General features: G+C 37.2%; 1 protein-coding gene and 1 long non-coding RNA gene across 3 annotated transcripts in view; one reads left to right on the forward strand and one right to left on the reverse strand.

Annotated features, from left to right (window-relative positions):
* The first annotated feature begins 189 nt into the window (after positions 1-189).
* Positions 190-25699, forward strand: part of Frmd5 (FERM domain containing) — a 44410-nt gene continuing 18900 nt past the window's right edge. Inside the window, exons 1-10 of one of the 2 annotated variants that reach the window (XM_078187767.1) lie at positions 190-553; positions 12989-13093; positions 13291-13333; positions 14142-14318; positions 14896-15107; positions 16144-16296; positions 18134-18148; positions 20061-20149; positions 23133-23362; positions 23989-24156. In XM_078187767.1, the coding sequence (XP_078043893.1) occupies positions 458-553; positions 12989-13093; positions 13291-13333; positions 14142-14318; positions 14896-15107; positions 16144-16296; positions 18134-18148; positions 20061-20149; positions 23133-23362; positions 23989-24156 (1288 nt within the window). In that variant the 5' untranslated portion in view covers positions 190-457. The remainder of the gene's footprint in view (positions 554-12988; positions 13094-13290; positions 13334-14141; positions 14319-14895; positions 15108-16143; positions 16297-18133; positions 18149-20060; positions 20150-23132; positions 23363-23988; positions 24157-25699) is intronic. The other variant, XM_078187768.1, reaches the window with a different exon arrangement.
* On the reverse strand, positions 11789-13843 carry LOC144473674 (uncharacterized). The gene is made up of 3 exons (XR_013494628.1): positions 13739-13843; positions 13552-13613; positions 11789-13080 (listed from the first exon to the last, which is right to left on the reverse strand). It is a non-coding gene; the product is annotated as an uncharacterized LOC144473674 (long non-coding RNA).

Below are 25699 nucleotides of genomic sequence, written 5' to 3' on the forward strand. Positions count from 1 at the left end.
ATAATGTATAATACGAAATAGTCATCCAGTGGTTCGACTCTCTGGAAGTACAGTACCGTCGGGGGTTCGCGATTCAAATATGCCGCCACGATGCGCGCGAAGAACCAATCGCGTCGCGGTATTCCCGTGTCCTTGCACGGCAACGTCGCGTTCGATGCGTTGCCTCGTAGATGTGGCATCGTCGAACGAGCGAACCAGTGGATGGGACGGGACCGGTTGACAGAGTTCAGAGTTCCTTTACGGTGATGTCTCGTCGTTCATTTTACTGTGCTGTCGTGCGTAGTGTCAGCCCGTCGGAAAATTCGCAAGAGAGCCACGCGTCTGCGACGACACCATCGTTGACGGGGAAAGCGACGACAACGTAAATCGAGTGTAATCAGCGGGCAGTGTGTGGTGCTGCGGAGCAGGAGACGATGAGGGCCGGAGGGATAATTCGGGTGGCGACTTGAGGGCAGAAATGTTGAAGTTTGGCAGCAAGAGCGACGTTACGGTGGTGCATCGCGCCACTATTCGACTCCTGGACGACGCCGAAATTATCCACTGTGACTTTCAGGTGAGCGGATACCGCATTCATTGACCAGTCGCCGCACGCGACGACCTATTGATAACGCTTGTACACGCGCTTCTTTTACCCCTTTTTTCCTCCTACGAGCGGTAACGATCGCCGAGCGAAACAACCCCGCGGTTCAGTAGTCTGTGAACTTGAAAACACGACTTTACGTACCGATTTCTTCTCGAGTCGAAACCATTCTACGAAACTCGATTCTTCGAGCGACGAATCCACACCGATCGAAGCGAAAAACTGTACTCCCGACAGGGGTGGAAAACGTACCGAAAATAAAACTGTTCCAAACTATTATATGCATATTGGTTCTGAATGAAACAGTTATGAAGAACCTACTATTGGATCTATTATAAAGTATGTATCGGTTCTAATTGATATTGGTTCCTGTTCATGAGATATTTCATCGGTTATCTCTCATTTCGGTGTTTGCGTTATAGCTTCTTTTTACGTAATAAATATTCTTTAAGAACGAAAGGTATGGATTCTGTGTTCAAGACAGAAATGCGTGCGGTATGATCACATCATTTTAATGTATTACTGGACAAGTTGCCACTGCGACCGCGTGAGCTGCGGTCGCTGAGTCGTTTTAATTAGAAACAAACGAATAACTATATCATAAACAAATGGTTGCAACTACAGTAGTATTATTATCGTTGGTGTAACAGTGCATAGCAAGCCTTATTGAAAATTCCTCTGCAACAATTCCTCTATATTATACTTTGCTAATTGTTTAAAATCTTTAAATAAATACTTCTTTGTTTTCGTTACCTTATAAATTCCTACAGTCGATTTGTAGAATCGATATTCGCATACTTCACATCAGTTCTGGTACTTTTTCGGTTCTCCATGAACCAATATCATCTCCGCATTCAACCCTTAATGCTCGCTCGTCGAGAATATACCAATACGCGATGTCAAGGATGACATTTCTCCCGTCAAATATATCGTTCAGAGCCGGTGACTAGCTTTTCAGATTTCTTTTCTGCACGCATGTTTCTCATTCTCGAGTATCAAGCTCGTTGCCGACCTCGACATGCCTACGTAGCTGCGTGTGTGAAATGATCATTGATCGAAAATTGTATGTTCCTGCTGGTAGAATCGTTCGGTCTGACAGAGACACCGTTTTTATATCGATGACATACCCCCGCGATTTTTTCGATTCCACCGGGCTTATGTAATTTCTCCGATGACCGATCGGAACAAACCGTTTCGACGGCGCGGTGTTGATAAATAACATGTTTCGGGTGTATCGCGATCATAGGGGGGCACATATTTCGTGTCCGTGCGGACGCGTTCGACCAACACGGAAGCTTCCTCACGTCACGAGACCACGTGCACTCACTGTCATGGATGACAAGTTGTTCTTCCAGCGAACTTAACGTTCGTTCGCTCGTTTCGTAGCTGAAAAAAAAGTGATTAATTATAAATTAGATCGGACGGCGGGGGAAGAGTATAACATAAATCCATCGGGTTAATGAAATGTCTAATGGAAATACATTTGGCACCATCAATTTCTGAAGCTTCAACGATGCATAATTGATATGCTTTTGCGTTTAAAATAATAATGAAACGCTTCGATATTTCGCAAGAAATCAAAGCTTTCAGTCGTTGATCGTCCGCCGCAGATAATTAACAGGAACAGAGTAATGATTAAAAACAGTTTTTTTACTTATCGAAAATATCGCCACGGAATAAAGGATACGATCTAAAATCGTTCGTTGGATTAACGCGTCTATCGCTCGGTTGTCGAGAAACTTTTAATCAAAGTAGTTTCTCGCCGTGTTATACATAGATATACCGATGCAGTTCGAATATTGCAGTGATCGATTTGTTAACAACTCCTCTGTACGACGGGGAGTTTTGTTCGAAATATCAGCGAGCCTGATGACAGTGCGAGAAGATTGGCAAAAAAAAAAAATACAGCACGGAGAGATATCGAAACGCATCGGGAACGGAGCTGATGGAATATTTGAAAATTCAATTGATTCCGTTGAATTATACCATTCACATTCGATAATACAATTTTCTAAAAGGATCCGGTTTTTCATTGTACACAATTTAGAGAAATCTCTGCCAATTCTCGTCGCGTACTATAGGCTGGACCATCGTTTCCTGAAAATTGTTCGCGTTTACATATTATGCATATAAATCTCTTACCATTTTTGCCGATAAACTTATATATATGAAGAAATAATTAGCAATCGTAGGTAAATTTTAATTATGGTTAAATTACTTTCTATAAACGGAACGGTGACGCAATCATTGTTTGAGAGACAGGCAATGGAATCTCGATGATCAACGGATATCAATCAACGAGGCGATTAATTATTGGAGCATCAATTAAGGGAAACTTCGATTGATGGAACATTGATTAGTAGAACGTAGAAACAATTGAATGACGTGCTCGCGTAGAATCTTTTGTATTCGATTGTAAATTGTCCACTCCGGTGTTTATCGCACGGGGGAAGCTGCGGTTGACAATGAGTTAGAGTTGATAAACGTGGAATATGAAATTAGAGGCTGTTCTGCATTTATTCATGATTATTCGCGGATATTACAATGCAGGAAACGGAAACGTATTATCAATTAAACGGCGGGGTTTGGTTCCATTCGAAACCAGAGTTTAAGCAATCATGGAAAAAATTGTTGTATGATGATAGCTGTTTCTTGATTGAATCGAGAATCTTAAATAGAAATAGAAATAGAATTCCGAGGTTAATTTTATATTAGTCAGCGTTGATAGGGTTGTCAATAATATACTCCACAGGTAGCGAAAAATTATGCTGGCATAGCAATCCTCGATTGCAGAAGCCGTCTAAGAGGCAAGGTCGATAAAATAGCTTAAGAATACCCGAAGATCCGGTGAAAGTAGTTCGTAAAGTAGTTAACTTGTAATCAGAAAAGCTGAGATGGGGTCGAAATCCGCGGCGACATTGATTCTGGCTTTGCGAAACAATTTTCATACTGCGAGTACAGTAATTCAATAAGTTTCTCAATTCAAGCTCGCATTATAATAAACGTAGCTAGATGATTAGATAAATTCACTCTTGTAACTAACAAGATTTATTGAAATTATATGCCTGTCAATCATTCCCTTGATATTTATTTTCATTCCTAGATTTGGCTAACAGAAGAATCAAATAATTCTAGAAAATTGTTCTAAAAATATTATAAAATTGAGAGAAATTTTTAATCCTAACTTATAATAAATATCTATATTTAGATTCAGGAGAAATGAATAACATTCGTACGGACTAGATTATGTGTGACATCTTCATCGCAAGTCGGATTTGTAGTTTAAGTTCAAAAAGTAAAGCAGCAGCAACCGTGCGACAGCTGCGAAGAAACCGAAATTAATAAAGCCGTCGGGTTTGTTGTTTGAGTGCCCTGTTCATTGCTCTTTTATCGGTTCCACATCGGTTGCCACACAACATATTGACTCCTCCCGTTCATTAAGCGTTCATCGGCGGACATCAAACATTTTCGCCGTAGGTGTCTCCTACAATTGCGTTGCAATCCCGTTCCAAGAGAAGCATCCGATCAATTCCCCGAATTAACCGCAACGGAAACTAATTGTCCAAGAATTGTCCACCGTTACACATTATTGTCCGGGGGACGCAATTAATCTTTTAGCTGTCCACCGGTATTACGCGGAGGACCCCAGAACTCTCGAGCACGTCTATTTCTATGGCGATCCTCAATATTTTATAACCCCGCACAGAATTCAATTTCGCCGATGTGCAATAATACTCGGCGAAATATTTTCTGCAGCGACTCCTCCATTTTTTAGATTGCACTCTCGCCCGCCACACATTCGAATTCGTGTATTTTTAATTCTGTCTTCCGACTGGTCCTCCCTTGCGATCCGGTTGACACTAAAGTTGATCATTCGACCGTGGACTCCGCGCGTTTGTCACAGAAATTAGTAAATCAAATGCGAAACAATAAGGTCGTTCGAAATAAATTCTTACGGAACTCCTGGATTTTACTAAAATTACATAATTCGTCAATTTTTACATCGGCTTTACCAAATCTTCTTTGGTAGGTGACAGATACATATTTTATTCGACCAATTACATAATTCTTATTTGATGAATTTATTTGAATCATGTTACGAGTGAAACTTTACTCGAAGAACTGATTCCAGCGATTGGTCGCCTCAAATTTTATTCTGAAAAAAATTGTTCGAAATGCTCGAACTTTTCTCTTTTTCTAAAAAAAAGAGTTTTCAAACTTCTCTTTATTCTCGATTTTTTGTAAAACGATGGTTGGAAACGAAGGTTTGCATACAAATCCCCCCAGTCCATTGAACTGCGGATTTTATTATGATCGCAAAGGGGAAATGAAGCACAAAACAACGGAAACATCAAAAAATTATTGAAACTAAAACTTTTGTTGGACCCGGAATAATTTATCTTCCGCGAAGATCCACGAATTCGGTAACGATACTATCGTTCGTTCAGATTTATGGACGACACTCTGCTATTCTAGTGAATCACAATCACCTTCGTATTCATCTGTAAATTACCGTAGAATTTTTTTTTTCCATTTACATATCACTGTCGGGAGACGTTCCCGGAGCTATGGTATTTTCCAGTTCATAAATTGGCGCATAAACAACGGCCTTTCAGCTCGGTCTTGCGTCAGGTAACAAACCCGTAATAACCCGGTTCTCTTCTGTAACTCTTTCTCTTCAATTTTCCGGCGCCATTGCGGAAGAAGATTTCATACTTTGTTGCATTCTTGTTAAGAACGTTTCCCGTGTAAACTCCGCTCCACGGCTCCGCCAATAAAATGTTCTGCAAGTTCTTCGGCAGCTCTCGCATCCGTACTTTCGTGTGCGCCGAAAATTAGGCCGCGTGCCACTGTCGTTTCGATTTTTAGAAGCCTCTCTCCCAAGTTGCCGAACTTACAGTTTCACGGAAATGTTTATTATACAGGACGTGACGCGTAACTAGCGTCGGCTCTTCAATTATGCGTTTCATCGATAATTAGTCGAATACGGAATTAACGTTTTCGCTTGCTGCATTAACGCCACGTGACGTTTCTGTACATGTTATGACCTACCCGCTTCGCATAATGTATTCTAATCAAGTAATTTCGTGTACTTCAATTTCTTAAAAATATTAGAGCATATATACTTTGACAAAGAACAACAATAATTTTATATTTTGTTATTATATCGAAATTATAAAATACGTCCAAGTCTGCTTATAGTCCGCAGTGATTATTAATAATTCCTTGTTGCTTTCGGCGAGTTAGCATGGCGCAATAAAATACAGAGAAATTCCCAACAATGTCTGTTGCGGACAGTTAAAGCCAGGGAAGTTGCTCGAAGTTTATCTTGCAATATGAGCTCGAGGAAATGGCAGCCCTTCCGAACCGAAATTTTCATTGGTGGGCTTCCTCAACTTCTTCCGTCGATACAGCTGAACACTATGGTGCGCGGATATTCCCCCCCTTTCGGCGATCCTGTCGAACGATGGAAACATGAATACAATATCTTCCAGTTTTGCTAGACGTACGGGCACCGTGCTCGAATTTCAGAGCGCAATGTGGTATGCGCCGGTTGCAAATTCGTGGAAGAAAATCGAGTATACGCGGGGAACACTGCCACGTAAATATTGACTTTGAACTGCGATAATAGTGTGCTACGCTGTCCTAGTTGTGTGTTGTTGCTTTTAGTATTCCTAACGAGAAGTGTTTGAACAAGTAAACGTCGACTTTGTTGCGATTTTAATTCTGCGTGGAACAAATATTTCGTGCGTACCTTTTTACGTGGAGTTTTTTCTTTTGAAGTTCGAAACAAAAAATTACTTAGATCGAATCGTATCAGGCAATTATTTATGTTAGAAATGTCTCGCTAATGTTGTATTCTTATAAAATTTCTTGTGCGCGACGTTGGGATGATCTAATCTTTTTTCTACACGCGTAAATTCTATTTCTTAACTGAAGGAGAAACATTTATTAATTTTAAAAAATTCGTAATAAAAATGATTATACTCGGTTGATATTGCTATTGTAAAAGTCATTGTAAATAGTAACATTAACGGAGCGTATCAAACACAAGTTACAAAAGATGAATAGCACCACCTTTGATGAATAGCACCATGGAATAAATTCAATGGTACCAGAGAAAGCATTCAATTAGCATGCTAACCGGCGAATTAATTTTGTAGAATGAACTTTAATATCTTCCTCGATCCAATTTCACGAAACAACCGCGTCCAATTCAATTATCATATTTTATGGATTTGTGTGCGATGACAGATGACCGACGAACATTAGTTGCTATCGCAACATGATAATCATGAGACAGGTGAATTAGAAGCATATATTGATCATGTCTATAACAGGTTCTTTCTGCATAATAGAGAGCCTCTATTCACTCTCATACATAAATAAATGTACCTTATATAGCAATATATCTATATTATATCAAATTTGATTTATTGCAAGCTTTTTGGCGAAATCATTATTATTAAATTTTAGCAGAGAGTAATTGTTCGAATAATTTTTCGCTTTTATGAAAGCTATAAATGTTTAACCACGCAATGCTATTAGATTTTAAATGACATTAACGCGCTGTGAAAGTTCATTGAAGTTTGGATTGTAGCTATATCCAATTTCTATGAGAAACTGTTGCATGGTTTAAGTAAACATACTATGACATAAGTTGGATTGAGAACCGCATCAGCTAGCCGTGAAGTAGAACGGTAGGGAAGGTCTTATGGTAGTACATTGTATCCCATAAGTGGACTGCAGATTTTTATGCTTTCTTAGCTCGGTGCGGGCATAACTCGTAAAATAAAGTAGCGTTTTTACTTTATTTTTATCGCTAACAATCTCCGACAGAGCATACTTCTTTATTTTGGTTCGCATTCAATCGTCTATGTTGAAACGGAAATTCGTGGAAACATCTATTCATTAAGTTTCGAGCGTCCTCTCCAGCTTTTAATTGCGTTCCATTTGAAGAATACTTGCGGCACAATTGCCGCTCTCGTTTGAATTTATACAAAAAAAAAATGATATACGTCTCCATGGTAACCACCGGATTTGACAAATAAATACGCTGTATGCAATCGCACGAGGATTGATCGAAAGCAACTTTTGAACGATACTGTAGCTGTTACAAGCGGACATTGCGTAAAATGCATAACTTGATATGCATTTCCCTGCTGTTGTATTATCTCAAGGTCCTATTGCGAGGCATCGCTGAATCTTTATCGACGCTAGTATGAAAAGTTACATGGAGAATGTATTATTAGAATTCGGTGGATACGTTTAGATGCCCGGAAATTGGTATTTTCCATAGATATGGACGCGGGATTAGATATTCGTGTGCATATTGATGCAATACTATTTTTAATATATTGCCTATATCATAATATATTATTTTAAATATACTGTTAGTAATGGTAGTAGTATAATTTTCCATTGTATACTATAATATAATTAGCATATTGACTTAGCTATAAACATCATAAAATATTATTATAGAATTATTAGATACGATATAATAAACTTTTAGCTCTAATTGTACAAAAAATATCTAGGCACTACAAATACGTGTAACATAAATAATTACATACTTTTCGTGTACATATATATTCCTATATGTTTAAAACACGATATTAGCAGTGAAACGTTTTCTTGAATACATAATTGATAGCGGTAGCCTGTACACGTAACAGAAAAAAAATGTTATATGTCATAGTATGAACAATTTAACCTAAACTAATGCTAATGTTGAAAGCTATAACTATCTTGTTGTACGCGCTCCGACGTTGTACAAACATTCGCGATGTGTTATCTACAGATAACAACAAAAAATAATTACCGTGACTCGCGTTTTAAAGAATCATTGTCTTATCTAGCTATAGTATCGAACGCGTGCAGAGGATTCCATCATTCGCCATTAGTTCATTGAAAAATATAAATATTTACTAAATGACTATTTTTCATAGATATCAGAAATTTATTTGACCAATAGATTCTATTAAGCTAAATTGTTATCGCACGCGGCACTGGACTTCCGCTGATTAATTTTACAGTAGACATAATAACATAGAAGATTACAACATTAACGAAGATCGTATTTATCATCGATATTTCACGCATAGATGGTTTTTATCGTGTAAGAAATATACATTTCTTTAGCTTTCTTCAATCTGGAATAGAAGAGAAGTTAAATTATTTAATATATTACCTTTGTGTTTAATAAAGTCTACTAATGTTGAACAACTAGTACTTAAACGTCGGTAATGTGGTAAATTAGATCACTACCATTGAGCTATTAATGATCGTAGCTCTAGAATGAATATAAACCCGAGACATTTTATGAAACCGCAACACCGAGACGCTCCCAGCCCGGTAATGTATGTGTAGAAAAAAAACGTAAATTAACGCTTTGCCACTGGGTTTGTGTACAAGCGATCGCAAACAGAAAACACGTGCAGATGGTTCGTCCATGATCCCCGTGACTTGGTACAGTGACGCTGCGATTATATTACTTATACAGTAGCAATTACTTTATAAACAGGAAGCCGCCGATCATTGTTCAACAGAGACAGGTAGACAATATTCATGCAAAAAGAAAAAATTATTACCTTGCTTCGTCTGAAATTTCGACATTGAAAACAATCTCTGCTGTTTAGCGAATACAATTGTATTCTCGACCAATCTTTCGAATTTCATTCGAATAACATTTTGAGCATATCCTTCGATTATCAGAAAATTTCGAATAAATTTTATGAATTTTACGAATTGTTTGTTGTACGAATTTTTTAACGGGATCATAAATTATGGACGATGTTTACAAGTCGTTTTATATTTTTAATATATGCTTGTAGCTATAAGGAAAAATGTTGAATGTCACGATTGCAAAAACGTTTATGCGTTAATTGTGTTAGTGGAATTCAGGATTTACGTATTTGCGAGGAAAATGTCAAATTCTGTCGGATGAAAAGAACGATGCGATTCGAAAGAAATGTGAAAAATCGGTGATCATGATTTTAAGCGAAGACCGCAGATATTTCCGATTGGGACACGTCGCTCTCGATAAATGTTATTAAACTGTGTAGGGCAACGCAAATAATGTGCCAGCTTTCATTGGAGAAACAGCAAACGTCGGCTCCATTTTTTCTAAATTAAATGAAACAGGAGGATGGCAAAAAATTCCGAGCTAATGTTTTTCAGTTCGTTAAGAGTTATCTAAATAAAGAAGTGCATCGTTTCGTTAACAAATCTGAAAGGTGCTGTTTTTTTGGGCAGTCAATCTAAAATACTCGGTTGCACGTGTACCACGATGAACGCTGTATATCAGCGTTAAAAAACGTAAAACAAGTTTTATGTAGCAAAGAATTTTCACCAAAGAGATAAAAATAAATAAAATAGAAATAAAAACTGTGGTGATGAAAATGGCTGAGCCAACATTGCCGAATAAAATTAGCAATCTCCATATTTGTTAAGCTTAATTTAGTGAAATAGTATTTTATTTAGTATTTATGATTTTAGTATGATAGTTGTTGCCAAATATTAACATAATTTCCGATTATCCTGTTGATCTACCAGTAATTAAACACCTGAGGATTGACATGACGATTCGCGTTACATTATTTAATCACTGAATTCAATGAAATGTCGTCTTCGAGCACTGAATTATGCAAAAGTAGTTTATTTGTGATCTATCGCGGGTGATCGAAAATAAGGACGTAAGAAGCCCGGAATTTAAGGAACAAGCGACGGATGTTCGTTCCATTAAATGCAATCGCGCACGTTATCGTGCGCTATTACGAGGTTATAGTCTTCGGCTGTGTCGTAGCATTATCGCAGCTATGGTAAGTTGGCATTCAAATCACCCGTCACGTTAAAAGCTGTGTCTGCTTTCGCCAAGAATGTTCTTTTTATACCATTCTTGGGGGTGTCCAACGCCGAATCGATATGTTATTTGCGTCGTACGCCGGCTTTTATTGCCTCTTACGACTGCGTTCCGCGAGATGCATCATTTTTATTAACTAAATTACCGCGCGCACGGTTTCGCGCGCGCGACACGGTCGACACGTTTATTTTTCCGCCTGCGTGTCCAGAGAAACGCTGAACGGGATCTCGACGACGCCAATGTCGTCGAAAAACATGGCAAAAGTTCTGTACAAAGAAATTATTTTCAACAATTTTTACTACGTTGAAATAATACGATCTTAGATAATAAACAGATAAATAGAGTATAGATATTAATACGCGGAGTATAAATATTATTCAATGCAAATATCTACAGAGACCCTTGAACTACACTATAATAAAAGTTACACACTATAATAAAAGTTATACATTACAGTAATAAAAACAAACAGTTGCGACCTTTCGCTATCGTAAAAAAGAAGTTCGTAGATTATCAACAGGAAATCGCAGTCCGGATGCTTGAACAACCAAGGGAAACTTGAATCGAGTAAGTCGGCTGCTCGTATATCAGTCTCACGTCGAGTGTTTCGATTCGGAAATCTTGCTGCCGTACGGAGATCTCGCTTGTGCATACAGCGTCGCAAAAAAAACAGCATTCATGCGCTTCGGACTGGCTTATCAATGGACATTATCGTTGTCACGACAACGCCGGTTGTCGCATAGACGATATTTCACAATCGAAGGTGCTTGCTCGAAAACCAGGGATATCCGTTTTCCCGGTGAAATCGTGCTCGTTGAATTTTATACACGTTTCTTTATATTGCCGTTGTTTCGCAGCAACTATTCAACCTAGTTTCCTGATGTTGGCCCCCCCCCCTCCCCCCCTCTGAAATTATACTTTCAACGCCCAATTTTAATTACAAACGAGAATTTGCATATCTAAGAATAGGTTGAGCGTCAACGTGCTTATTTAGAATCGCATCGTATTGTGCGCACAAAGGATTCTTGGTGTATAGCGAAGGTTTGATTGGACGCCGTTTTGAAAATACAAACGAATTTGTCGAGGTCTTCCTCTTACCTGGCTCCACGCGGTATTCACATTTCAATGAATTATTTGGATCAATATTATATAACAACTTTTTCCAAAATTGCTATTTATTGTTATAATTGCTTCCGACACTGAAAAGTCGACGAAGATGCTATTAAGTATAAATCGTTGTTAAGCACGAATGTTATCTCGTTCTTTTAACCCTTTGCATTCGAAGCTATTTTCATTATTGCTTACTAGCATGTACAATACTTGTTATTTTAACAATCTCTGAATATAAACGAGCCTGATGCTGTCACAATTATTTCGAGAACTAGTATAGCAATTTTTAGCGGCGCCTCAGAGTCGCCGCTCGAGTGCAAAGGGTTAAGTCGACATAAAATTCCGTTCTCTCGACAGCAATACTCAAGCATATGGTAAATAAATTAACCCACCTTTTCTAAGGAATCATTTTAATCAAGGAAATTCGTTTAACGTTGAAGACAATGGACGGAATTTTAGATTCAGTACAGATTTTTCAAGTTGGTAATTGTCCCGAAATTGCGAAACATTTCGGAGCAACATGTTTACGCGGTTAATTTTAGCGTAAGTCGCCGCACGCGATGGGATTTTATTCGAAGCGATTTTATCATGTTTCTAAATCTGGCGATTAAGCTGCTAGATTTAAAAGCAAACGCGCAAACAGTGTCGTCGCAATATGGATTATCGGAGCAGGAGGAATCGGCATTGTGCGCGACGCGTCGCTCGCTAACCCGCGAATTCGCGGCTTTAATGACTGGCTGTGGGATATTTGTTGATAAACTATTGGGCTAACTACTTTCGACAAGCGCATAATCACTCATGGTTCAGCGGAATTGCATACATAGCGTGCGCAATACGGAACTGTTTAGCGCAAATATATGGTGGCATATGTATGTACGGCATTTATTATTCTATGCTGTGACACTCGGAATACGTATCCACGCTGCTGCCCGGTTTCACGTATTATAAATCCACATTTTGCCTGGTTCGTTGATGGCTTTGTGCGTGGGTAGACCTTGACCTTAGGATCGTACGAGTACTATATAGCACACATACCTAATACAGGACCAGTTTCTTTTAATTTATAATCTTCAATGAGAAAACATTTTGATCAAAAGTATCCACATGTTGTTCATTTAGTATCGTCATGTTGTTCGTTATTCCCTTGAACAGTGTCTCCAAGGCTTTGTTCCAATCAGACTTTGAACCTAGGACTCCTTCGGTGGTAGTTTCGTAGGATCTTCAAATCCTAGAACTCCTCCAGTCTCAAAGGTTCATCCTTTTTGTTCCAAGACTTGTCGATTCCCTGTTCACGCATATCGTCGACCGATTTGACAAAGATATTTTGTCACGTGACATATAGTTATACAGGTTACCTTTTTTAAGTTGATCAATAACTCCTCGAAGTCACGAGCATCTTAAGAGAACTCACTGCAGACATATTTCTATTGCAGCCTCAGGACAAGGGGAAATACATCCTCGAATATGTATGCAATCAACTCAAGATCAAGGAAACGGATTATTTCGGACTTCGATACGTGGATCACTGCAGACAAAGAGTAAGTTTGTTTCAGTTATAAATAACGTTTGATTATTTAAGAAATTGGTAATTAAAATTGAATTGGATGCAGAATGGATTTTATGCATTTGTGGCAAAGACGTGCGAGATGCAGAAAAGTTCATTTTGCTTCAATTTGACCAGTTTAGTGATAATTCATTCAAATAATATTCAACTGAAATGTTTTACTTTTTCCAGCATTGGCTAGACCTGGCAAAAACGGCAATCAAGCAAGTAAAAGGTTAGTTTTGAAACAGTTGGTCAAACTGTTTCATTTATAGTTTTAATCGCATAGTATTTTCGACGTGAGAAAATATAGCAAAAATATTACTTAGCATAAATATTGTAATTTTTGTCATTGAGCATTCAACGGAAGAACATTCATTACGGTAGAAAAGAAATTGATATGGAAATTTCAAATCATTTGCAACAAGAGCTCCCTGTATAATATTATCGTACCTGGTTTTCGAATCATCCCCTCTGCCGTTCGCACCCTCCCACGGTTTGGTGTCCAATGCATGCTAAGCAAACGTAATAACGTCGTGTACGTGAACAACATTTACCTTATTACAACAGATTCGTAACAGTTGTCTCGCGGGCGTGCGCCGATCCTTCGTAAAATAATATAATAAAGAATTTCGCTTACGTTTGCGTTCTGCGTATAATGGATCCAAGTGAACGTGAATTCGATTGCATGTAACAATGAACAGCTGTGACCAAGGCTTCGATTGCAATTTCTATCCTATAGTCGCTCATTGTGGGTCGATGTCACATGAAACTTTCAGACTGTAGAGACACGTTGTACTATTCTCATAGATGAGTAAACATAGCGATGTTTATTTCGGTAAAAGTTGCGGGAGGAAAATATTTGCCTATAAAACGGTTCGCAACGCTGCGGAAATTTCAATTGTATAATGTCCCGTTGATTAGTTTAATATATATAGTCTAATGTATATTAACTATAAAAATTCCGTATTATATGATAATTTATAGTTGAAGGAATTTTGGATTCGCGTTGCTATTACAGACTCCTGATTGTTCCGTTTCAGATATGGACCCGATTCTGTTCACCTTTCGTGTCAAATATTATCCGCCCGATCCGCTGAGGCTACACGAAGAAATATCCAGGTATCAGATTTATCAACAGCTCAAAAGGGACCTTCTTCATGGACGACTCTGCTGTAGTCCAGGCGAAGCATCGCTGCTGGCGGCGTGTATTGTGCAAAGTAAGCAGCGCTTCTTTCTCAAACAATCGTACCTAAATCGCAGGGTATATACCGCTCTGTCTTACCGTCTTGTATTATTTATACAAATATCCCTGGATCTCGGTAAATATTGTACAGCGTCTAGTAACTTTGTTATCGCGGATATGAAATCGCCTGTAGCAAAGGTTGCACGAGTCCACGTGTTACGATAGGATCGATCTCGTGCAAAGTCTTTATGTCTCTTTTGAAGATATTTCGAATGTAAATCATTTAAAAATTATTCTACCTCCATCTTGTAAATTTACTGGTATTTATAATATTTCGGAATACTATAATAGTGGAAACAAAACTCAAATAAATTTTTAATGAATTTTGTAAGTAATGACTAGACTTTTCTCATTTAATAATTACAGAAATTAATGTAATAATATCTTCAAGTTCTTTGCAACTTTCTGATGGATATTAACAACAGTGTAGCTGTATTATTCGAAGGATTATCCTATCTGGAGACGAGCGTTAGTTTGCGGAATGGCTCAGGATAGTTTATGTAAGAATCCGACGAATAAATTAATTAATGTTTTCGTGTTTCTCGTTTCAGGTGAACTGGGAGATTATGATCCCGAGCTTCACGAGGGAAATTATATTTCCGCGCACAAGCTGCTGCTCAAGCAGACGGAGACTATCGAGGAGAAAGCTATGGAGCTGCATCAAACACAGTTAAAAGGATTCACGCCAGAACAAGCAGTAACTCACTTCCTTAGGTTAGCCTCTCAGTTGGATACGTATGCTGTTGATCCGCATCCCGTTAAGGTGAGTCCTTGTTTAATCCTTTATCTCGTGAATTATTTGGAAGTAAACGTGCCACCTACTCCACGTTTTATCACTATATTTTAGTCAGTATTAAACTAAAGAGATACTTCAATGAGCAATTCTTGGCGGCACGATTTACAATAAGTATATTCTTAGACAATTGAATTTACAAAATTTAAAAATTAAAAACTATGATCTGTAGTAAATATATTTTTATAGTAATTAGTATTTTCTTGAATACTAATTGGTAGACCGTAAATTTTATGCGTTTATTCTGGTGTCTGCGACCCTTAATATCAAAGACAGAAACATTAGGCGAGCATCCTCGAAGTTTCTTTGAAATTATGAATTCTTGACTGGTGACATAAATCCTATGTAGCCTCCATCGTTAACTATTTGTTTAAGCAACCTCGGTAAACATCGTGGCAAGCGTAGTCCGACGAAGTTGAGTTCGCTGCGGAGAGCTCGTGCGGTTTTCGATGCGGTGACAAAATGTTCTCGTAAATGTAGGATTAGCTGCTAAAGTTGCATAGTCTTGAATATTCAGCCCTTGCGCTATACTAACGAGTCAAGCTCCTAATACAGATTCCATGCAAGATCTACCAAATATGAATATTATCAATGTCTTCTATATCGAAATAAAAATGAATTCTTTTATTATCAAAATTTGGAAACAAAATTACATAAAGACAATAAAAGGAACAAAAATTGTCAGGTCATATTGTTAAAAATATTAAGGATAAATAAGTGTTAATCAACGCAAAGTGAAAGGAAAGGGGTTAAAAGCTATGGCTCACAGCGGATTGTCATCAAGTCCATAAGAAATCTAAATTTTTCCTAATAAATCTGCAACTTATTACGTATTTATTACGATAAATGAATTTCGTATTTAATATACTTAAATTCAAATAATTCGCATTCCAAGAAATGTAACCAAGAGATCTAGTAGACAACAAAATTTAGTCAATCTTTTTAACACTATGACTTTTTCATCTGCCTGTCCATCGAATGATTGTTCCTCTTTTTATGTTTACAGGACCAGAAAGGTGTACAGCTCTACCTTGCTATAAATCACTGTGGCATTCTAACGTTTCAAGGATTTCGAAAAACACATCATTTCCGCTGGCCGGAGGTTCAGAAGATCAACTACGAAGGGAAAATGTTTATCGTGCATTTGACAATTAGCGAGGTAAAGATCTTTCTGATTCTATGGATTAATTTTATTAATAGTTCGTTATTTTATTCGAACGTTTACTATTCAATATCTTATTAATTTAAATAAAAGACTGAAGGAACAATTTACTTTTCGGTGTTGAATCACTGATTTATGTTTGTAGTTCGAGCGCGAGCTATTTTGATTACCGTGTGTCAATTTTATAGTGTCAATTAGAAGCTTTTAATATTCCATTTATCATTTTCAACTTGCCAATAGATGTCGAATATGCAAATGATTTAATGCCATCAGCGATAAATATATTAATGGTTAGCGAGAAAGCAGTTTACCATAATTCCACGTGTAACAAATTGACATAAATAGACTAGCGTCACTTCTTTTACCATTTGACTCCGTATTCATTCAATTTTTCGACTACACAGCTGTCTTTTAATCCATTCAATGACCTAATCCATAGCAATGTATTCGACAAGAACTTTGGCAAATGTTATTTTGTTATTTGAAATTAAAGAGGTGACACGTAAAGTATCTTTTAATATAATTTCTATATTATCTAAAATATCTTTTAGTATTTTTACGGTATAATTTAATGCTAGGAGTGACAAATATTCAGCATAAGTTATAGAAATTTCAGATTTACATTTATATTCCAATGTGATATAAGTCAGTATGCTTTACCGTATTTTTATAGTATTTTATTTCTTACGTGAGATAATAAACTGAACCAGGATTGCTGAATGGAATGATAAAATGAGTTAGGCTCGAAGTGGTGAAATTTATGCGACAATTATATTTAGTAAATCGCGGTTCTCAGGCTCGGTAGGTCCGAAATGTCGCGAACCCGATGATCGTGGCAGCATTCGTGACGAGCCGCTGTCGGGGCGCGCTCATTCTCGCACGCAAGGTATCGAGTTAACTGGATAACTATACTATTCGACACACGACCGCCACATTACGAACTTATTACATACTTAACCTGTACAAATTCTCACCTTCCCGGGCTACAATCATTTTCTGCCTTTGTACCAACGCAAATCAAGATGAAATTTCGTGTTACGATTTGCTGCATTCATATACTGGGTGTTCAATTTAAATCTACTTGATCGGAAATCTTTTTAAAATTCGCAATAAAAGCGCGCGAAACAACGAACGCGATTAAAAATAATCCAGTTAATTATCATTTACATAATGAGTTATTACTAGATCGGTTTCCTCGTCGTGGGAGAACAACCATGACCCAGTAACTCAACGTAGTTTATAGGATTATTAGCTCGGCAAGTCTTCCACTCGTTTAAAGTCTAACATTTTTATAGAAGCTCCACAGTTGTAGAAAACATTTGTCTTGGAATCCGCGGGAGGAGTCTTCTCCGTGTTTCTATTGTTAGTGAAAGTATTATTAACCCTAGTGCGACATCCTTCTGTTTTTCAGTTGTAATATATCAGATCTGCATTGATAATATATATATAATATAATTGCATATATATTACAGATTATATAATATATAAAATCTTTTTTTTAATATTTATTACAAATTTTGTGAGGTGGTCAAATATATAGCTATAGTTAGAACAGATGAAACATACAGTTAAATTATTCTGCACGCGTTAAAATTATGAAAGAGAAGAATTTTTCTATTCATTTTTGATAACTAAACGTCTCTTGCAATTATCGAGGAAATTTCTTGTGCGAAGATCCGCTGATAAAATATACTTTTCGTCCGGGATGTATATTACGAGGGTAGCTTCTCTGTAGGAGCGCGTGCCGCGCGTCAGTTGGTAGATGTATATTGCTCGCTCGATATTGTTACGGGTTCGACTAATCTTATTATTTTCCACTGCTGGGCCTATTCAGGACGTGAGGACGAAGGTGAGTCGTTTCGTAGCAGTTGCACGGGTTATACATGTTTCTTAACATAGTTTTCGAAGTATATATTAGTCTGATTGTTGTCACGTATCACGATCGAACTGTTCCCAATATTTAATTCGGTCATTAGTGTGCGAATGGACAAGGCTATTGTGTTATTATCGCTAGGAGCTCCGATTAAAGCTGTTGCGGCCAGATATATCAATGAAACCACGCCGTTGTTTGAAGTCGTTCAAATCGGTAATTTGCCTCTGTCTCCAGGATCTTCTGTATCTCTGCCTTTTAACCCCTTGAACCGGACCATACCCGCGATCGTTCGCGACCGAACGGAATCGTCGAACGCGGTACCGTTCGATGAAATTGTCTCGCATCGCTCTCTTTGATGGTGTCGATATAAAGGAAAGGAAAGATATAAAGGAAAAATTTCCCGTTGCCGTTTACGGTTGCCCCGGCACTGCCGCGAAACGTTTTAGAGCATCGTGCGCGGACTCGCGTAATTTTTATTCCATCTCGGCGGTTTGAAACAGTGCAATACGATTTTATTTCGCGGGAATCGCCACTGCAAAGTGTTACGAGCTGTTCTTCTGATAAATATAGCAACTTTTCTAGTTCTGTCGTACCTCTTTCCGAGAAACTATCGATTTTACTTTACATTAAATTCAATGGGGTGTGGATTAGGGGCGGAATAAATATTTGATTTCAGGGAATTTCTTACGATAGAATTTTATGTAATTTTCGGTAACTTTGTGTTAGGACGGGGTTACGTCATTTGTAATTTAACGAAAAACGAAACCTCCCAATCAATTGTTTCGTATGAAATTCACTGTTCCGATTCAAGGGGTTAAACGATGTATCAGAAAATTGAACAAAAATTACGTAGAAATTGATAATATCTACAATACTAATGATCATTTACCTTAAATGTCGTACCGTTGATATTTTACGATATCAGTGCAAAATGTGTGTAAGTAATAAACAACTACGAAATTATAACACATGTAGTGACAATGTTTAAGTGGTGTGTATCATAGTACACTTAAGTTTCAAGTAGTACCCGTGTAATATTTATCGTTCAGAATTTTTTGGTGAAAAAGTTTGTTGTAATTTTTTTATCGTTTTCGTTTAAATATTCCCTATTATCGGGTTATTGCACGTAAACTTGACGAATCTTATTCGCAAAACTTCCGATTTTATAATTTTAATTTCAGATAACAAACGTTGTTGCAGTTTCGTTAAATCAGTGTCTCCATGTCAAAGCATCATTTTCTCTGGAAATATTTGTTATGAAGAATTGTTTAACTTATAAATATTAAATATTCACTTAATATTTTTCTAGTTTAACATTTTTATTTAATTTTTTTTTCCATTGAATTAGAAGTAATTTAAAAATAATTTCATACGAAGCGAAATTCAAAATATATAATTTGCAGTACTCAGTTACATTCAATTGCTTTTCATTTGTTAATACTTAATTTGTTACTCAGTTATATTTAACTGTTCCGTAATAGTTGAATAATAAATTGATAAACGTTTTTCCTCCACGATATTCTAATATTCTATAATATTTATTTGATAAATCAATCTCCGATGATTTGATTAAAAACATCGCTTTACGTGCAACAACCCGTACAAATTACCGACAACATAGATTAACGAGTGTTTCGTTAACTAAACAACTCCTGCAGCTCCCGAAGCGTTGTTTCAGTGTCGGCTTGAATCGATTCGTTAAAAGAGATTCGTACGAACGGAGCGATTAGTGTCCGATCGGCGAGAGAGCTAGCGATTACTCGGAGACGATTTAATGTGTTGACACAGTTATATATACATATTATATATGTAGTCGTAGCTCATTGACTCCAGCGTACGATATCTAGTGTAGAGGTTTTTAGTGCAACGTTTTCCCCGCAATTTTCAGAAAAAGCACACTGTTGGGTTTAAGTGTCCCACGGGGTCTAACTGTCGCCACATATGGAGATGCGCCATCGAGCAAATGTTATTTTTCACGTATGTATTCTTTTATTCAGCTGAATCGCTTTCAATGTCTTCGCACGGACCGGTCGCAGCTTCGAGCACCCTATTCTCTCGCACCGTTTAGTTATTCCCGGGGGCCAAGTTATGGTAACCGGCCGTAGCGCGTAATACCATTCTAGTTCTGTATGCTTTTCAATCATCGACGTAACACTGTGTCTTTTAATACCGCCTTTAATCCCTCAAAATTGTTTCGCCACTTATTCGAAACAATTTCAATCATCCTCCGATACGTAGCACGAGTAGACTGGTTCTGCTTCCGAATTGAACTACGGACGGCGGCGGCGCGTGGGTCCGTTCGGACCCGGCGGTGGCTTCACCTAATTTCTAATCTTCTAGGTTAGCCTCTTTTAGGAGATATAGCTTTGAAAAGAATTCGAGAACTCTTGCACAGATTATTTATTCAGATCTTATTCTAGAAGCTAGTACTTAACGTTAATAATTAAAAGATTAATAATTAAAATTTATTAACGAGGTCCGCTTTCCGAAGGTTAATCGGGAATCACAGACGCAACGACTTCTTTTCTATAACAGCACACCTTTTTGGTACCGATTCTCATGGTTTTTGAGAAACCGGGACATGTCTAACTAAAGCGTGGACATCTACAAATATTTAGAAACCGGTTTTTAAAAGCTCGACAATTTGCTTCAATTAATTATTATCGGGGAAGCAATTATTCTGTTTTATATCGGAAAAATGCACAAAATATGGAGTAATATTGTATATAATGAATACAATTCCATTAAACAATTATGAATACTGATATGAAATGGTACGGTTGCCAACGTAAGATTTTACATATCGATTTGTATTGCATTATTTACGTATCGACTAATGTAACATTTGAATAACAGTGTTCGATTTCCGAGAGGTACATTGCATTTTGTTTCATAATTATTCTGTAATAATATAAATGCTGTTTCGTTCGTAAATGAAAACGTGTGCTTTCATAGGCGGTTGTGAACGACGAGGTTATTGAAATTACCTAACTGTTTATAGCATTGAATACTTTGAAATAAATTGTAGCAGGCAGTCGACAAAAACAAATTGAAAATGTAGATAAAATTATTTGGAACTGCTATAAAAAAGTAATAGAATTAATTAGAGAATTCACTGGATCTGGAATATGGCTGATTAGTATGTCTAACTATAGCGTTTTTACTTGCGAAGTATATTTCCATCAATTTTGCTACATCTTTTTTAAAATTACCGCTGAGGTGTTATGGTACACTTATTAATGATTAATATTTATCTACGTAAAATTGAAGTAATTTGTAGTGAATAAATGCACGCGTAGGGCAGTATCGAAAACAATCTTCTTAAATTCAATGGTTCCGGGAACACGATCGCAAAATTTTATTTCGCATTCTCAATTTGTTTTTAAACGTTCAAGTGCCGTTTTGTTTGCAACACCGATTACAGGGAACCGTATCGAGTTACAGGATGAGTACAATTGAGACACACTGCAACTGTAGATAACAAGTATTTCGCAATTTTCAACGTTTCCCAGTTAGCATTTTAACAGGATGCCACGCCCGTGCACGGAAACGTAAAAATACGTCAAATGAAATACAGAAATAAACACGCGTGTAACAAAACGTTTCGTTAGAGAGGTGGGAAGTCGGAGTTATACGGAAACGCGTACACGTTCCACTCAATGCAGTTTGTTCATTTATTTTTGAAAAAAATATTATACCTTTCTTCTCGTTGAGACCAAATTATAATTTCACGAAATAAACATGTTGCAGATAACAGATCTAAATCGAGAAATTTGTTCTTCTTTTTCTCTGTCTTTTCCCGTGACTTTCCTAATTTCGCTGTGCACTTATCAGTCGGCAAAAATGTGTGACATCTTAATTGCGGAAAACGTAATCACCATAATTTCAAGAGTTAATGAAACATTTCTTTCCAAAAGAGAAAAAGATTGTTAACTGCGATTAATGAATAAAAATATTATTCTAAAATATTCTAATATATTCTAAAATGATAGTTACGCATTTCAATAAACGTAAACACTGTTACTCAAAAGTTCATAGCACTCAGTTATAGAAACGAATTGTTTAAATTACTTGTACGTAAAATAATTCGACTATATTTGTAACACTTCTAACAAAATGACTATGAACCTATGAACGCTGGTGTACATTGCCGGTATTCGTCGAGACATAATGACTATACAACACTGTTTCGATTGTCACAATGATAAAAGCACAGCTCATACGACAATAAAACTAACGTCCGCCATATTTATCATCTATGCCTCAATGCTCGCGTGACTTTAGCCTAATACATTGCACTGTGTTCTGGGGAGCAACTTTTTGTGACGAAGGCTCAAGATTTAATTAAACTGCAACTTGTTTTTCACGGTTAGTTATAACGAATCTTATAAAAAAGTAGTTAATTCAAAATAGATAATTTAAATTCGTTCATTCGAGCTCATTGACTCGAACTAGTTAATTTTAAACTCATTAATTAACTGGATAAATTTAAACTCATTAATTCGAACTGGATAAATTTAAACTGGTTAATTCAACCGAGTTAATTCAAAATAATTAAATATTCTAAATAAGTACTTAGTTATATCTACTAAAGCTCTATATTGTGATATATCAAGTAAGTCTTAACAGAACCGCTTCTAGTGTTCACAAAGATCCAAAATAGTCGGCTATCCGCTTCAGTTATTTCGTATTTCTCTCCTAACATTAACAATATTAACACAACACAATAATAATGTAAGAGATCCGTAGAGAAACTATATCTTGGAATTAGTCAAAGTGTCGAGTCCCAAATCACGAAAAGTCGGTTACCGGGCCACCGTGCACCGCCGCGAAATGGAACACGTTAGATTGATAATGTTCTTACGGAAACGTGTAGCACAATTGCACATTTGATATTTCAGGCGGCGTGACGAGACAAATAAAATGATCTGCACCGATTTCTCTCTCTCTTTATTCTTAGATTGTCAAGCGCGTCGGACGCGCCGGTCGTCAGCGGAGGATCCATATTCTCCTGGGGCACGAAGTTTAAATACACGGGGCGAACGGAGAAGGAGGTGCTGGAGGAAATGAGCCCGCGTCGGAAGGACGAGGATTCGCCTACGGACCGATGCCAAACTTCGTGCGTCAGAAGAAAAGCCAGCAGCGTACCAGCTACGCCGAGCACTCCTAGTCAAGATCTCGTTGAAATAAGTCAGTACACGCCGATGCGTCTCTCAGCTAGCGCAACACGAGCGAATCTTATCTTTTCAATAAAACTGTCTCGGTATTTCTCAATCGAAAGGGAACGGACGATACCCCTTGTTCCGAAGGAGTTTGCAGGCCTTCAAATCTAATCGCAAATCTTTTTATCTTGCTGCCGACACCGCTATAGTTTAATCAAAGGCAGAAAAATCGTAGTTACGATAAACGTTCAGATAATATGCTATAGCCTCTGTAGTGATACCACACTACGTTTAAGTAAACTGTAGATCCGAAGACTATTATGCTTGAATCATCTTGTGATGATTTTTCAGTTTGGTATTTCATCTGGCATATCTCCACTGTAAATATATTTCATCTAGCACATATTTACCTTTAAATTAATTTTAACAAAGAAGAACGAAAATTATTTCTCTCGCTTGAATTGTTCAGATAAATTGAGGAGATGTTTCTACAGTTTTCTATTTTATTTAGTAAATTTCGAATGAGAAACCTGTGAGATATTTTGCGAATATCTGTACTATGATACTGTGCACGTTTTATACTGTCGATGTTAACGCGATTTTTCGGAGTATAAATTGAAAACAACGGTGAGATTATACGTGTTCGGATTTCAGGATACTCCAGCCTGCCGCGAAGCTGCCATAGCGCAGGATTAGATGGTGCCGGAATGGCAGAGGGCAGTTCGGGAATTCCGTTTAGCACGCCTTACTGTCCAGACAACACTCTGCCACTTCTGGAAACAGTTTCGGAGGACCAAGAGATTCATGCCAGGAGAAACAACGGTTAGTTTCTTCAACGTATTAATCGTCTTGATCTCGTTTCACTCTTACTACTCTTTATCCCTTTTCTTACGACTCGAGACGCATGGCTTTTGATGATACCCATTCCGTGTGTACAATAACCGTTACGTTAATCTGCTATCGTACGATGAGAACGTAAGTAACCGAGACGCATAATCTAAAACAAGTTCCTCGCAATGTGTTCCTTTCGAGAAAAAAGATCCGTAGTTGTCGCGCGTGTTCTGCGGTAGTGTTCCGATCGATGTTGCGTAGGTAATTTTTCTAGTAGTCGAAATTGCAATTACTGCGAGCGATGACTTTTACTAATATACTTGTATTTATTCAAAATAAGATTTTAAAGGATTAAGGGGCAATCCTGCGGCTTTTTATTCAATATAAGGATCATAAATGCTAGAAGTTCGAAATTTAGTAGGATTTGTAATTTTTCGATTTAAATTTTATTAATTAAATTGCTCTAATTTCGTAGAATTTTTTCTAAAATTCGCAATGGGTTTGAAATGTTTTCTCGCGAATATTGAAGACCCTTTTTCTCCGTTTTACGTAAGAACATAGATTGCCGTAGCAAATTGCATACCTCCGGTGCACACCTAACCGCGATAGCTAATCCAATGTATTAAACTCCCTGCTATTCCCCCGACGACAAAGTTATACAGCATTAGACATTGAACATCAGAAATTGCTCATCGACCCCCTCTTACTATCGTCTGAACAATGTACAGTCGGAGGCAAGTTCGATCACTTGTTATCTTCGAATAGCATTTCACCCTATACCTGCGATTATTTTTATCGCTAACGTTTTGCTAGATGGAACACAACAGAGCAGCTTCGCCTGTAAGTACAAATTAACTGCGCTGCTTGATTTTACTATGCGTGTTTCTCGCCTCAAGTTACATGTACACGAACAATGATAAAACAGATTTTCCTGAATGACGAACCAGATCTATCGGAACACTACTGTACTCATTCACATGGAAATATATGTTATATATATATTATCTGAAAAACGAATCAAATGAAAACGAAACAAGCCTTCGAAATAATTTTAAAAATTATAACATCATGTACACAGTTTTGATATATTTCAGTGAGTTGTGTATACCTTAAATACTTTCTACTCTTAAAACACATTTAACAATTTTGTACAGTTCAATCATCTGCATGTATCTGATACATATCTATACATTCGCATGTACCTTTTCTTTTGGTTTGGTGGAAAACCATGCGTCACGATACGTTGCACTTATACACGCATGTATAAGGCTATGGAAAAGTTGGGAATCACTGTAGGATAGAATTTTCTTGGGCCATTGTTACATTTGATAGTCACTAAAGTTAAAAAGTCACTAAAGATAGTCATTAAAGATTCCAAGATACGTGAGTAATAAAGGTGGCCACAAATATAACCTTAACATATACAATTATGAAAAAAAATCGAATCGAAACCTGGAATAATGGTTTACGTAGTATGTATATTAAACATAACGTAGACCTTTACTCGAGGTTTGATGAAATTGTTAATATTTGT

The sequence above is a fragment of the Augochlora pura genome, chromosome 7 (assembly GCF_028453695.1).
Source record: "Augochlora pura isolate Apur16 chromosome 7, APUR_v2.2.1, whole genome shotgun sequence".
Classification (NCBI taxonomy): domain Eukaryota; kingdom Metazoa; phylum Arthropoda; class Insecta; order Hymenoptera; family Halictidae; genus Augochlora; species Augochlora pura.